The sequence below is a fragment of the Bufo gargarizans genome, chromosome 1 (assembly GCF_014858855.1).
Source record: "Bufo gargarizans isolate SCDJY-AF-19 chromosome 1, ASM1485885v1, whole genome shotgun sequence".
NCBI classification, from domain to species: domain Eukaryota; kingdom Metazoa; phylum Chordata; class Amphibia; order Anura; family Bufonidae; genus Bufo; species Bufo gargarizans.
The window spans coordinates 67,864,158-67,877,909 of NC_058080.1; the positions used below are offsets into that span (position 1 = coordinate 67,864,158).

General features: G+C 45.3%; 1 protein-coding gene across 2 annotated transcripts; it reads right to left on the bottom strand.

The window, feature by feature from the left end:
- Positions 1 to 2,847: 2,847 nt before the first annotated feature.
- Positions 2,848 to 11,203, bottom strand: LOC122939935 (protein S100-P-like). 2 transcript variants are annotated; one of them, XM_044296170.1, is made up of 3 exons: positions 11,000 to 11,203; positions 10,653 to 10,829; positions 2,848 to 3,030 (listed from the first exon to the last, which is right to left on the bottom strand). In XM_044296170.1, exons 1-3 carry the CDS (start codon positions 11,135 to 11,137, stop codon positions 2,881 to 2,883), a joined length of 465 nt encoding a protein of 154 aa, XP_044152105.1. In that variant the 5' UTR covers positions 11,138 to 11,203; the 3' UTR covers positions 2,848 to 2,880. The 2 variants fall into 2 exon arrangements, with proteins under 2 accessions (XP_044152105.1, XP_044152100.1); XM_044296165.1 differs by having other exon boundaries at positions 10,653 to 10,832.
- Positions 11,204 to 13,752: the final 2,549 nt, after the last annotated feature.

Sequence of the window (13,752 nt, forward strand, 5' to 3'; positions counted from 1 at the left end):
TATTTGACAATGGACTGTTGCACTGGTGGCTGACGTGAAGCCTGATTCTCTGCTATGACATGCAGACTGATTCTCTGCTGACATGAAGACAGATTCTCTGTTACGGGACCTCTCTCCTCTGCCTGGGTGCTGGGCCTAAATATATGCCAATGGACTGTTGCAGTGGTGGCTGACGTGAAGCCTGATTCTCTGCTATGACATGCAGACTGATTCTCTGCTGACATGAAGACAGGTTCTCTGTTACGGGAACTCTCTCCTCTGCCTGGGTGCTGGGCCTAAATATATGCCAATGGACTGTTGCAGTGGTGGCTGACCTGAAGCCTGATTCTCTGCTATGACATGCAGACTGATTCTCTGCTGACATGAAGCCAGATTCTCTGTTACGGGACCTCTCTCCTCTGCCTCGGTGCTGGGCCTAAATATATGACAATGGACTGGTACAGTGGTGGCTGACGTGAAGCCTGATTCTCTGCTATGACATGCAGACTGATTCTCTGCTGACATGAAGCCAGATTCTCTGTTACGGGACCTCTCTCCTCTGCCTGGTAGCCTGGGCCTAAATATATGCCAATGGACTGTTCCAATGTTGGGTGACGTGAAGCCTGATTCTCTGCTATGACATGCAGACTGATTCTCTGCTGACATGAAGCCAGATTCTCTGTTGCGGGACCTCTCTCCTCTGCCTGGTAGCCTGGGCCTAAATATATGCCAATGGACTGTTTCAATGTTGGGTGACGTGAAGCCTGATTCTCTGCTATGACATGCAGACTGATTCTCTGCTGACATGAAGCCAGATTCTCTGTTGCGGGACCTCTCTCCTCTGCCTGGGTGCTGGGCCTAAATATATGCCATTGGACTGTTGCACTGGTGGCTGACGTGAAGCCTGATTCTCTGCTATGACATGCAGACTAATTCTCTGCTGACATGAAGCCAGATTCTCTGTTACGGGACCTCTCTCCTCTGCCTGGGTGCTGGGCCTAAATATATGACAATGGACTGTTACAGTGGTGGCTGACGTGAAGCCTGATTCTCTGCTATGACATGCAGACTGATTCTCTGCTGACATGAAGCCAGATTCTCTGTTACGGGACCTCTCTCCTCTGCCTGGGTGCCTGGGCCTAAATATATCCCAATGGACTGTTCCAATGTTGGGTGACTTGAAGCCTGATTCTCTGCTATGACATGCAGACTGATTCTCTGCTGACATGAAGCCAGATTCTCTGTTACGGGACCTCTCTCCTCTGCCTGGGTGCTGGGCCTAAATATTTGACAATGGACTGTTGCACTGGTGGCTGACGTGAAGCCTGATTCTCTGCTATGACATGCAGACTGATTCTCTGCTGACATGAAGACAGATTCTCTGTTACGGGACCTCTCTCCTCTGCCTGGGTGCTGGGCCTAAATATATGCCAATGGACTGTTGCAGTGGTGGCTGACGTGAAGCCTGATTCTCTGCTATGACATGCAGACTGATTCTCTGCTGTCATGAAGACAGGTTCTCTGTTACAGGAACTCTCTCCTCTGCCTGGGTGCTGGGCCTAAATATATGCCAATGGACTGTTGCAGTGGTGGCTGACGTGAAGCCTGATTCTCTGCTATGACATGCAGACTGATTCTCTGCTGACATGAAGACAGATTCTCTGTTACGGGACCTCTCTCCTCTGCCTGGGTGCTGGGCCTAAATATATGACAATGGACTGTTGCAGTGGTGGCTGACGTGAAGCCTGATTCTCTGCTATGACATGCAGACTGATTCTCTGCTGACATGAAGACAGATTCTCTGTTACGGGACCTCTTTCTTCTGCCTGGGTGCCGGGGCCTAAGTATCTGAGAATGGACTGTTCCAGTGGTGGGTGACGTGAAGCCAGATTCTCTGCTATGGGACCTCTCTCCAATTGATATTGGTTAATTTTTATTTATTTTAATTTTATTTTTATTAATTTCCCTATCCACATTTGTTTGCAGGGGATTTACCTACATGTTGCTGCCTTTTGCAGCCCTCTAGCCCTTTCCTGGGCTGTTTTACAGCCTTTTTAGTGCCGAAAAGTTCGGGTCCCCATTGACTTCAATGGGGTTCTGGTTCGGGACGAAGTTCGGATCGGGTTCGGATCCCGAACCCGAACATTACCGGGAAGTTCGGCCGAACTTCTCGAACCCGAACATCCAGGTGTCCGCTCAACTCTATTTGTGTGTAAAAGGACAAGAAAACTCCTTTAAAGTGATCAACCCTATAAACAGCTTACTTCCTGGTAGGGTTGATCATGGTGACTACAATGAGCCATATCTTGTTGCAATCGGTATTACCACTGCAGGGAATTTATTATTTCTATTAATCTGCAAATTAGGCCCTTGGAGCACCACTTCACCTCTGCCTCTCCCCTTTTTCACCCCCTCTCCCAGTGACATTTACAAGGCCAAGCAGCTTCACTGCTCTGAAGCTTGGTCCCGAAATCTTACTAGTGGGACCACTCTGAGAATTGAACTGCTCTGAGATTTTTACTGTGTAAATGCCGGCAGTATTGCCCTCAGCGCATGCACAATATTTTGAGGCCAGGCACTAAACCGGTGAGGGTGACTGGCCCTCTTAATCTTAATCTTACTGGGAGAGGGTGGCATTGGGGAGAGGCAGAATTAAATGGTCCTCCGAGGGGCTAGGCCAACCCCTCAGTGCCCCAAGCATCTCATTTGCATATAAATAATAATAGTCAATTCTAGGTTTAGTAGAGTTGACCATGGTGACAGATACACTTTAATCCACAGCCATTCTAGACCACCATGTATCATATATGTCCATATCAACCTGTTCATAACCCTGCTAAAAAAAGAAACAAAATAGAATATGCGGAACTTTATTAGTCAAAGGCAGATTGATTGAAATAATTATTTTTTAGACATATGTTGAAATCTTTCATGCTCCAGACAGGTGATCGCAGCAACTAATATTATAAATTCCTGAAAATCCACTTCAGAGTCTCCATTTTTATCCAGATCCTTTAGAAGCTGGCCCCACTCGTCTTTACCTTTCGCATTCTAGAACAAAAAAAATTGAAAATGAATTAGAATCAGAGAAGCTCCTCGGTTCTTTGTACAATTGAAATAGCCAAGAAGGAGCCGATAAACATGGACATTTACATAACAAAGACCTCAAAATGAGAAAATTTTACAATTTGAAAATTCCCCTTACGCTACATGCCACCAGCAGTAAACTCCAAAGATAGCCATACAGCTGTGCTCATAAGTTTACATACCCTTGCAGAATTTATGATTTCTTAACCATTGTTCAGAGAATATGAATAATAACACAAAAACATTTCTTTCCCTCATGGTTAGTGGTTGGCTGAAAACATTTATTGGCAAACCACTTAGTGCTCCAGACTAAAATCAATAACCAGGAGCCATTGGCTCCTAAACAAAAAAAAAATTAGGAGCCAAATTTAAAATGCATATAATAAAAAAAAGGACTTGACGGAGAAGATGAGACGCAGGTCACAGTAGTGAGCCAGCACTACATATAGGAGAATACAGCACCACATACCTCTCACATCTAGTGACATCTTTTAGGGGACAAGGTGACTAAAAATTGTGAATTGGGAGGTTTAGAGTTTTTTTTCTGTTACGGCCTTCACCAGAGCGGAATTTTTTTTTTATATTTTAATAGCTCACACTTTTTCGGATGTAGTGATATGTAATATGTTTATTTTTTATTGTTTGTAAATTTTATATGTAAAATTGGGAAAGGGGGCAATTTAAACTTTTTGCATTTATTTATTAAAAACATTTTTAAACTTTTTATTTAATAACCATTTCCCCCTTAGGGGCTATAACCTGGATCTTTTCATCCCTTGTCCTATTCACCCCGATAGATCTGTATTACGGTGACTAGGACTTCACACTCTCCCTGCTGCCTTGTACATAGTGCACACCGCAGCAGGGAGATTACCATGGCAGCCAGGGCTTCAGTAGCGTCCTGGCTGCCATGGTAACAGATCGGAGCCCCAGCAGTGTAATCTGCCACTGCCACCAATGGAGGGGAGGGGACACTGTGGCCACCATATAACCCTGTGGCCACTGCACCACCAATGATACTAATAATGAGGGGTAGGGGGGGCAGGAGGGCTTTTGGAGGGCACACTGCACCACCCCACCAATGATACTAATACTAGAGGGGGCGCGTACTGCGCCACCAGTGAATGTAATTAAAGAGGACCATTCGCGGGTCCTAAGAATATGAACTAAATTGCAGGATACATAGAGCGGCACCCAGGGATCTAAGTGCAATTACTATTATTCCTGGGTGCCGCTCCGTTCACCCACTTTGGCCCCCAGTATTTTCAACATTCAGAGCAAGGAGGAGGAGACGCCAGTGTCTCTCCTTCTCCCTGACAGCAGCGCTGTCCAATCGCAGCGCAGAGCTCAGAGCCGCGGAGAAAAAAAACCTCCCTGGCTCTGCGCTGCGATTGGACAGCGCTGCTGTCAGGGAGAAGGAGAGACACTGGCGTCTCCTCCTCCTTGCTCTGAATGCTGAAAATACCGGGGGCCACAGCGGGCGAACGGAGAGGTGCCCAGGAATTATAGTAAGTGCACTTAGATCCCTGGGCGCCTCTCTATGTAACCTGCTACTTAGTGAATATGTTTTGGACCCATGAAAAGTCCTGTTTAACTCATTTATACAAGTGTCTGCAGCGGTATCAGAGACCCAGCACCCGGCCTCAATAACAGGGCATGCGATCTGTGGCAATTAACTCCTCAGATGTGGCACCTGAGGGGTTAATTCTCGCGTATTGCATGCCCTGTTATTGAGGTCGGGTCAGTGATACCGCTGCCTATACTTGTATTAATATGTTTTACATTCATTGGTGGCGCAGTGGCCACAGCCCCTCCCCTCCTCCTCCCTGCTATCTCCCCATTGGTGGTAGTGGTGGCCGCGTCACAGTGAGGAGGGAGAGACTCCTTCCTTCTCCACTGTGCTAGTGAAGAGAACGTGGCGCGTGCCATTTTCTTTAACTGATACTAGGCTGCTCAGCAGCGCAGTGGTCCAGTCGCAAATCGCCATCTGTGCAAGGGGGGCAATGGATGGCAAAAGGGGACACTGGATGACAAACAGGGGTACTGGATGGCAAATGGGCACAGGATGGCGAACAAGAAGGCACTGGATGGCACAATGAGGGCACTGGATGGCACAAGGGTGAAAATGATTGTACAAAGGAGGGCAATGGATGGCAAAAGGGGACACTAGATGGCAATAAGGGGCACTGGGTGGCAAACAGGGGCACTGGATGGTACAAGGGGTACTGGATTGCAAACGGGGCAATGGATGGCACGAGGGGGCAATGGATGTTACAATGGGGCAATGGATGGCACAATGGGGGAACTGGATGGAACAAAGGGGCAATTGATGTCAAACAGGGGCACTGCATGACATAGTAGGGGCACAGAATGGCACTGGGGCACTGTGGATTAAACTGTTATGGGGGCACTGTGGACGTCACTGTTATGGGGGCACTATGGACGTCACTGTTATGGGGGCACTATGGACGTCACTGTTATGGGGGCACTGTCGATGTCACTGTTATAGGGGCACTGTGGATGTCACTGTTATGGGGGCACTGGATGTCACTGTTATGGGGGCACTGTGGATGTCACTGTTATGGGGGCACTGGATGTCACTGTTATGGGGGCACTGTGGATGTCACTGTTATGGGGGCACTGTGGATGTCACTGTTATGGGGCACTGTGGATATCACTGTTATGGGGGCACTGTGGATGTCACTGTTATGGGGGCACTGGATGTCACTGTTATGGGTGCACTGTGGATGTCACTGTTATGGGGGCACTGGATGTCACTGTTATGGGGGCACTGTGGATGTTACTGTTATGGGGCACTGGATGTCACTGTTATGGGGCACTGGATGTCACTGTTATGGGGGCACTGTGGATGTCACTGTTATGGGGGCACTGGATGTCACTGTTATGGGGGCACTGTGGATGTCACTGTTATGTGGGCACTTTGGATGTCACTGTTATGGGCACTGAGTATAAGTGATAGGGCTTGTGGATCCACTATATAAGGTTACTGACCGTGTGCAGTTCACATTTTTTTGCAGTCCCATTGAGTTCTATGGGTTTTAGATCTGCATTATGAGGACCAGAATAGGACATGCTCTATCTTTCGCAGAACTGACGTAGAAAGCACAGGGACGTCATCAGTGTGTTTTTTACATCCGTATGTCAGTTCCAGTAAAGACCATGTCCTATTCTGGTCTTAAAAATGAGGACCCCAATTCCATAGAACTCAATGGGACTGCAAAAAATGTGGATCGCAAAATGGATACGGTCATGTGCATAAGGGATTAGATACACAGCTCAGCAGGCAGGATCATACAAGATAGGATTAGATACACCACTCAGCACTGTGTCATACAAAATGGGATTAGATACACCGCACAGCAGGCAGTATCGTACAAGATGGGATTAGATGCACAGTTTAGCAGGCTGCAGAGCGGATGAAGATCCGTCTCACAAATGCATTGCAAGAACGGATCCGTCTGTCCTATGGAGAAACTGATCCGTCTATTTTGTTCACATTTTTAAAGGTCTGCGCATGTAGAGACCGGAAGGACGGATCCGGCACTAATACATTTCTATGGAAAAAAAGTGTTCTTTTTTTTTGGCCGGAGATAAAACCGTAGCATTCTGCGGTATTATCTCCGTACTAAACAGTCAAAAAGACTGAACTGAAGAGATCCTGATGCATCCTGAACGGATTGCTCTCCATTTAGAATGTATGGGGATAAAACTGATCAGTTCTTTTCCAGTATTGTCACGAGGGTGTCAAGAGCCACGTCTGACTCCGTTATACCCGGGGTCAGGAAGTCGCAGCGGGTGGCTGCGCGCTCTATGTCTAAAGATCACGGTGTTTCTTAGTGTTTGTTTTCTGTGTTTGCCTTGCTATCCTTTTTGTCTCACTCAGGGATCCGTAGCTTCTCCTCCTCAGCTGTTTCTTGTCTGCCACTCCCAACCTCCTTATATTCTCCTCTCACACTTCTCTAGTTGCCAGTTATAGAGCTTCCTGCCTGGACATCTATGCTGACCCACTGGAGCTGAGAATCTGGTTGTTGTTCCAGAGTGCTACCCTCCGGATCCCTGTTGGGCTTTTGTTGTCTCCTGTTGTTGCCCACCTGGGATTATATGTTTAGTTTGTATTGTCTGTCCTCCCCTTGGTGTTTTCCTTTAGAGCTAGTGGTGCGGACTAGTGTTCCCACCGCCCTGTTCACTATCTAGGGCTCATCCTAGGGAAAGCCAGGGTTTTAGGCACGTGATCGGCGTACGGGTGAGGAACCCGTCTAGGGACGACAGGGCAGCCAGGTACCAGCCGCAAGGTGAGTCAGGGGTCACCACCTTCCCTCTCACTAGGGCAAGGCCTCCCTCTTTTCCTCCCTCCGTGTCACGTATGTGACAGTTACGCCGATCGTGATAAGTATAGAGCCTCTAGGACGGAACTCCGTGCCGGAAAAGAAAAACGCTAGTGTGAAAGTACCCTAACCCTGTAAGTTTTATTTATTTTTAGACAGGGCTTTTTTTCTCAGAGAAAAGGTGGTGGGGGTAAACAAGCAAAGAGAAGGGCAGGAGGACCCGGAGGAGGGTCAGCGTGTGGACATCACTGCTGAGAAAAGTAACTACAGGGCTGCTAGCTGTGGGAGCAAACTTCCACCAAAGACGTCACAGAGGGGCGGCACATCAGGCAGTGAGCTGCTACCTGATTGGAGGAAGCGGCTGCTCACTCTCCTCTCCCTCCCTCCCTCCAGCGCAGCCTGCTGTTGTCAGCGCAGCACATAGTGCCAAATGAAAATGTAAATATGTAATGGCACTGGGGCATCAATGTGCCCCTCATTGACACTGGGCCCGGGGGTGCCGACCCAAACGCCCTATTACAATCAACCATTGCCGGTATTTATCTCTCTACTGTTACTAATGCAGCCTGTATTCAGGTTGGAAAGGGGGCGGAGCCATGCAGCCTAGCCGGGCCCACCCCCCTGGGTGTAGAAAGATGGACACAGGAGTTGTAGTGGGTGAGCAGCGTGGGGGGCGTGGTCAGCCTGTGCCTCATCTCTGTGCAGTGCAGCCAGGCTTGTGTATCAATAAAGTTATGTATTCAACAAAACAAGAAGGGGAGAAAGTAAACAAATCTGCCAGGATAATGTGATGTCTTCAAGGGGGAAAAGAAAGTTCAGACATGAAAAACAGGTATTGGGGGCATATGTATGGAGAGTGAGGTGTGTTAGGAGCTCATATAAAGAATTTGGATTATGGGACCAGACAGCCTCTTTAATACTGTGTATTGCCCCTTTAACATCAATGACAGCTTGAAGTATTTTGTAATAGTTGTGGATGAGGCTCTTTATCTTCTCAGATGGTAAAGCTGCCCATTCTTCCTGGCAAAAAGCCTCCAGTTCCCCTAAATTCTTGGGCTATCTTGCATGAACTGCACGTTCAGGTCTCCCCAGAGTGGCCCAATGATATTGAGGTCTGGAGACTGAGATGCCATCCTACTTCCTGCTCCATTCAAGCGCTAGTTCCAGCACCTGAGGCTGCAGGCAACAGCTGATTGGTGGAGGTGCAGGGTGTCAGACCCCACCCATCAAATATTATTAACTTATCCTGAGAATAGGTCATCAACATCAGGAGCCTGGTAAACCTCCTTAAAAGATATATACCATTTAAAAACAAATATTGAAATTCTACAGCAAACTGTTCTAGTTTAGTAGAAAGCTCTGAGGCTTAGTGATTAGCACTACTGCCTGGTGGCACTGAGGGTCCTCTTAGACTGCCCGGACAGGACGAGCGCCAATCGGCTATAAACACATTAATCGGCCATACTTACCAACCATTCTGTTGGTAATATCGGGACATGTAAGCCACTCCCCCGGGAATACACCGGCCCCACCTGGGAGCGCCCACTTATGGGCACACTTTTCGTTAATCTCACCCATTTTCATCCTGGGACTGTGGGAATTTGCCAGGACTGTCTCTAAATATCAAGGACAATTCCGCCAAATTCAGGACAGTTGGCATCTATGATCAGCACTTGATTACAACGCAACTGTTCTTTTCCCATAATTTCCAATGATTATTGGCGGCTGATTACACAGGGAAATGCGCTGCTGATAATTGTGCATCTTTTATTCCTATGAAAGGTGCAAATCAGCTGACAAATGAACATTTGCTCTTTCATCGGTTGGTTGGGAGCACTATGAAGGTGCTGCCATATGTTCCAGCGGTGCTGCATTTTAGTATGAGCGCGAATATTCGAATTGCGAATTTTTTTCTCGAATATCGCAATTTCAAGATTTCGCGAATATTTAGAATATCGTTCTATATATTCGCGAATTCGAATATTCGTTATTTTTTTTTTTATTATTATATTTTTTTCTTTCCCACTTCTCTAAAGTTGTTCTTACCTGTCCTTTGGATTCCTGGCTTCCTGGCTGCTCCAGTCAGTGGCGTTTTCAACTTACTGCTATATTCCATATTAGCTAAATTACAATCTAATCTATATGTGTATTTTACAAAATTTCGCAAATTGCGATGCGAATAATATAACCCGAAATAATCGCATGAAGATTTCAATTTAGCACTGCTATATTCCATATTCTAGCCTAATATGGAATATAGCTGTGCTAAGTTAGCACTGCTATATTCCATACTAGGCTAGAATATGGAATATAGCAGTGCTAAGTTGAAATGTTCATGCGATTATTTCGTGTTATATTATTCGCATCGCAATTTCGACTTTTGCAAATGTTCTTAATATTGCTCTAACTTCGTCTTTTAGAATATTACGAATATTCTAAAAGACGAAGTTAGGGCAATATTACGAAATTTCGTAAAATACACATAGATTGTATTTAAGCTAATATACTACTGAAATATCGCAAAATCGAATATGGCACTTCCCGCTCATCACTACTGCATTTTTGATGAGGCAAAAAATGCATAAAAATCATGCCGTTTTTGCAACAACGTAACGGCTTCTCTGTTGCATTTCCTTCCAGCAACGGGAAAAGAAGCAAATCGCACACAGCAGGAGATCTCTGGATCCACGTGAGGTCCAGGACTGGTTCTAGCTTTATTATAAAGAGGTTGTACTAGATTATGTACGATTTTCATTTTTTACATTATTCCTTGGATAATCCCTTTAAGGGATGCAAAAAGTGACAGGAAAAGTGCTATATGGCAAAAGGTTCCAAACCGGGGCTTTAAAATTCAAAAATTTACAAAAAAATTTTACAAAGCACTATGTTTCCATCAGCTGGACACTGAGGTACAGTTTCAGCATATAGCAGGTTATAGGTAACTTATAATAGATCGGCACGGTGCTTAAAACGTACGGTAATACGACCCTAATACTGAACCCTATACATGAGGTTGTAGAATGCTCCGCCAGTCATAGTATATAGACTGCTATAAACTCCAATTTGTATTCTGGTGATGGGTTCCTTCCTGAGTCATCAGCCCTTCTATCCTGCAGCCGCCAGGAGACATCCTCTTACTATGGAATTGCTATTTTTGCCTTTCCCTATTTTCTTCTATAGTATAATATAAATAATGGGTGATAGCTGTATACTTCTACTGTATGTAAGGCATCATCTTACCCTCATGAGTCCAGGCAGTTCCTTCTCCATCATAGTCTTCAAATCCCCTTTGGATAAAGTGTCTTTTTTGCCCTCAGTAGAGGCATATTTGTCAAAGACATTGATGATTAGATAGATTGCGGTTATCAGCTTACTCATGTTTGGATGGGATTTGAGCTTCTCGGCTTCTCCAGGCAGCTGCTATAGGCAGAGGGAAGTAACGGAGCCTCTGATTATATACAGATCGTGGCTTTGTGCTCAGGGCAAATATTTCTCAATAAGTAAATATTCCCTATTTTCTTCTATAGTATAATATAAATAATGGGTGATAGCTGTATACTTCTACTGTATGTAAGGCATCATCTTACCTTTATGAGTCCAGGCAGTTCCTTCTCAATCATAGTCTTCAATTCCCCTTTGGATAAAGTGTCTTTATTGCCCTCAGTACAGGCATATTGGCCAAAGACATTGATCATTAGATAGATTGCGGTTATCAGATTGTTCATGTTTGGATGGGATTTGAGCTTCTCGGCTTCTCCAGGCAGCTGCTAAAGGCAGAGTGAAGTACAAGGGACGGAGCTCCTGCTTATATAAAGATCGTGGCTTTGTGCTCAGGGCAAATATTTCTCATTAAATAAATATTCTATAGGGTGTAACCTTCTTACAACCTGTACTTGACTATCTCTGCAAACATGCCCGACTGGTGGCCCAAAAACCCTTCATCCTTGAATACTGAAGAAAAGTTACCATCCCCTGAGAGAGAAATTAGTACAGAATATAAAGACTGTGCGGCACCAAAATGAAGAATTGCTGGAAGACAGACAGTGGGGGGTCATTTATTAAAGCCTGTCTGGCAGAAAAATAGTTGCAAGGGGTATTTTTACGACTATTTTAATGTCGCACAGGCATTTTTTCTACGGCAAGTACAACAGATTGGTGGGATGGGGATGTGTTGGGGGCCTCGTCAGGGCCAGAACTTTAGCCCTGGAAAATTTACTACTTTTTTATCTGGAAAGAGGAGGTAAAGTAGACAAAAAACTACATCTACCAGGAGCTGGCGTGGTGTTTCAGACAGGCGAATGGACTGCCATATATGTGCCTACTTTATGACGTGGTGCATGCATTGTCATAAATTAGCCATACACTACTAAGCAGGGGTGACAACTAAGACCGACATAAAAAGCCATCTTAGTAAATGTCCCCAGTAAGTGCAAATCCCGCCCAACTGCCGACCATGGCGTAAATCCAGCCCTGTGACTAGATATTGGCTCACGGCAAGTTAAAAAAAGGACTTGCGACTAATTTTACAACTAAAATAGTTGGAAGTCCCCTAATACTTGACCCCCATTGTGTACGTATCTTGGAGAGACTGAACTGACCAGCTCTGTTTTTCTGTGATTTTAGTATTTCAGCCTGTAGAGGTCGCTGTTTCCACTGCTGATGAATGAAAGCTGGTTGTAAATGAACATTAAGGGTAATTTACAAAGACCAGCTTTTTACGCCAATCTTTATTTTCTGGCAGAGAAAGTGCCTTATTTATGACAAGGCATCATCATAAATTAGGCTCAGTGCCAGCAGTCCGTGTACCTGGATTAAAAAAAGGACTACAGCCCCTGACTGAGTAGATTTTACTCCTCTTTTATGCCTGTTTCCAGGAGTAAAAGATAGTAAATGTGCCGGGGATGAAGTCCCAGCCCCCGCCACACCCATGTCACTCCCATGTGGCGAGAAGGGCACAAAAATGCCAGGAAATTGTCAGTGTCAGGCTCAATGTCCAGCCATTGCGGTCTAGCAGCAGGTGGGCACATCCTCCCTGTCGGGGACAGGTGAAGAAGTCCTGCTGATGAGAAGAATCAATTTGTGAGAATCAATTCACTCATTTCTACACTGAATGGAGGTCATTTATGAATATTTTCACACCTAAAAATAATTTTTAGGTTTTAGACCCTTTTAACGCTGGGTCACGTTCCAAATGGGTGACATGTTACTTCTAGTTACTTCTATATCAAGCACTTCAGTCACCTGTAGCAATTACAAGTCCACACCAGGAGCTCTGCTTAACCCAGTACTACCAGTCTTTCAAACTTGCAGACTTGTGTGTTCTTTTTACCTCATTGTGCCAATATTGTATGTGAGTGAGCAATAGAAGTCATATAACAAAAACAAAGACAGGTGCACTCTGCGTTCTTAGTAACCCTCATACTGTTGTAAAATTGAGAGATTAGCCAACATATCCTGCTTGGAGGACATGTCTGAGACCGAGCACCGCGCCAAGGTTTCTCAAGTAGCTCGGGACCTAACGCTAAACCTACCCGGGCCAAATGGGCAATACCAGGACCAGTGGGCGAATTACAGGAGCGCAAGGTCCGACTCAAAGCAATCTCCCAGTAACCTCCAGCATAAGACCATGCATGCAGTGGGAGGAGGGAGAGAGCTCTGAGCCCCACCGAAGACTGGCTTTGCCCTTTTCCTAGTTCAACCACATACCGGTAACGTGTGTAGGACGAAACGCACTACCAGACTCCACGTGGGACACCAAGGCCTAGTCCGGGTAAGGCTACAATCGATCAACAATCGAAAGAGCTGCGTAGGGGAGAACAAAAAGAGGTAAGCGATTTTAGGTGCCGAAGAAGACGCGGGACGCCGAGTTAAGGCACAAGCTACACGAAAACTTTCCCCCCGCACGTAAGTTCCTTGACAAACTCCCTCTGACATGGTATTAATCAACAGGAGGGTCTTCTGTATTTTTATTAAACACGATTTTAACTTTTTACCAGCACCTAGTAAGACTTGTACTTGGAATTATAAATTTGGATCAGCTACAACCCGAACATTTGCCAACGAATATCATAACAATCGGGATTATATTACTTTCTCCCATGAAAGGACTATATGTGCAAGACTGTTTTATTATTTTGTACACCATTTTTCCTGCAGATCATTGGACATCTTTTTATCTTTCATTTACTTATTTATATTTGAGACTGCTTATTTTCCATCTTATCAATATTTATTAGCTTTACATTGTCGTACTAAGTATTTGTATACTTTTTATCCTGTGATTCTATTAATACACCTAATTTATTGATAACCCATCAATATCCGTGTCCATCATTCTAAG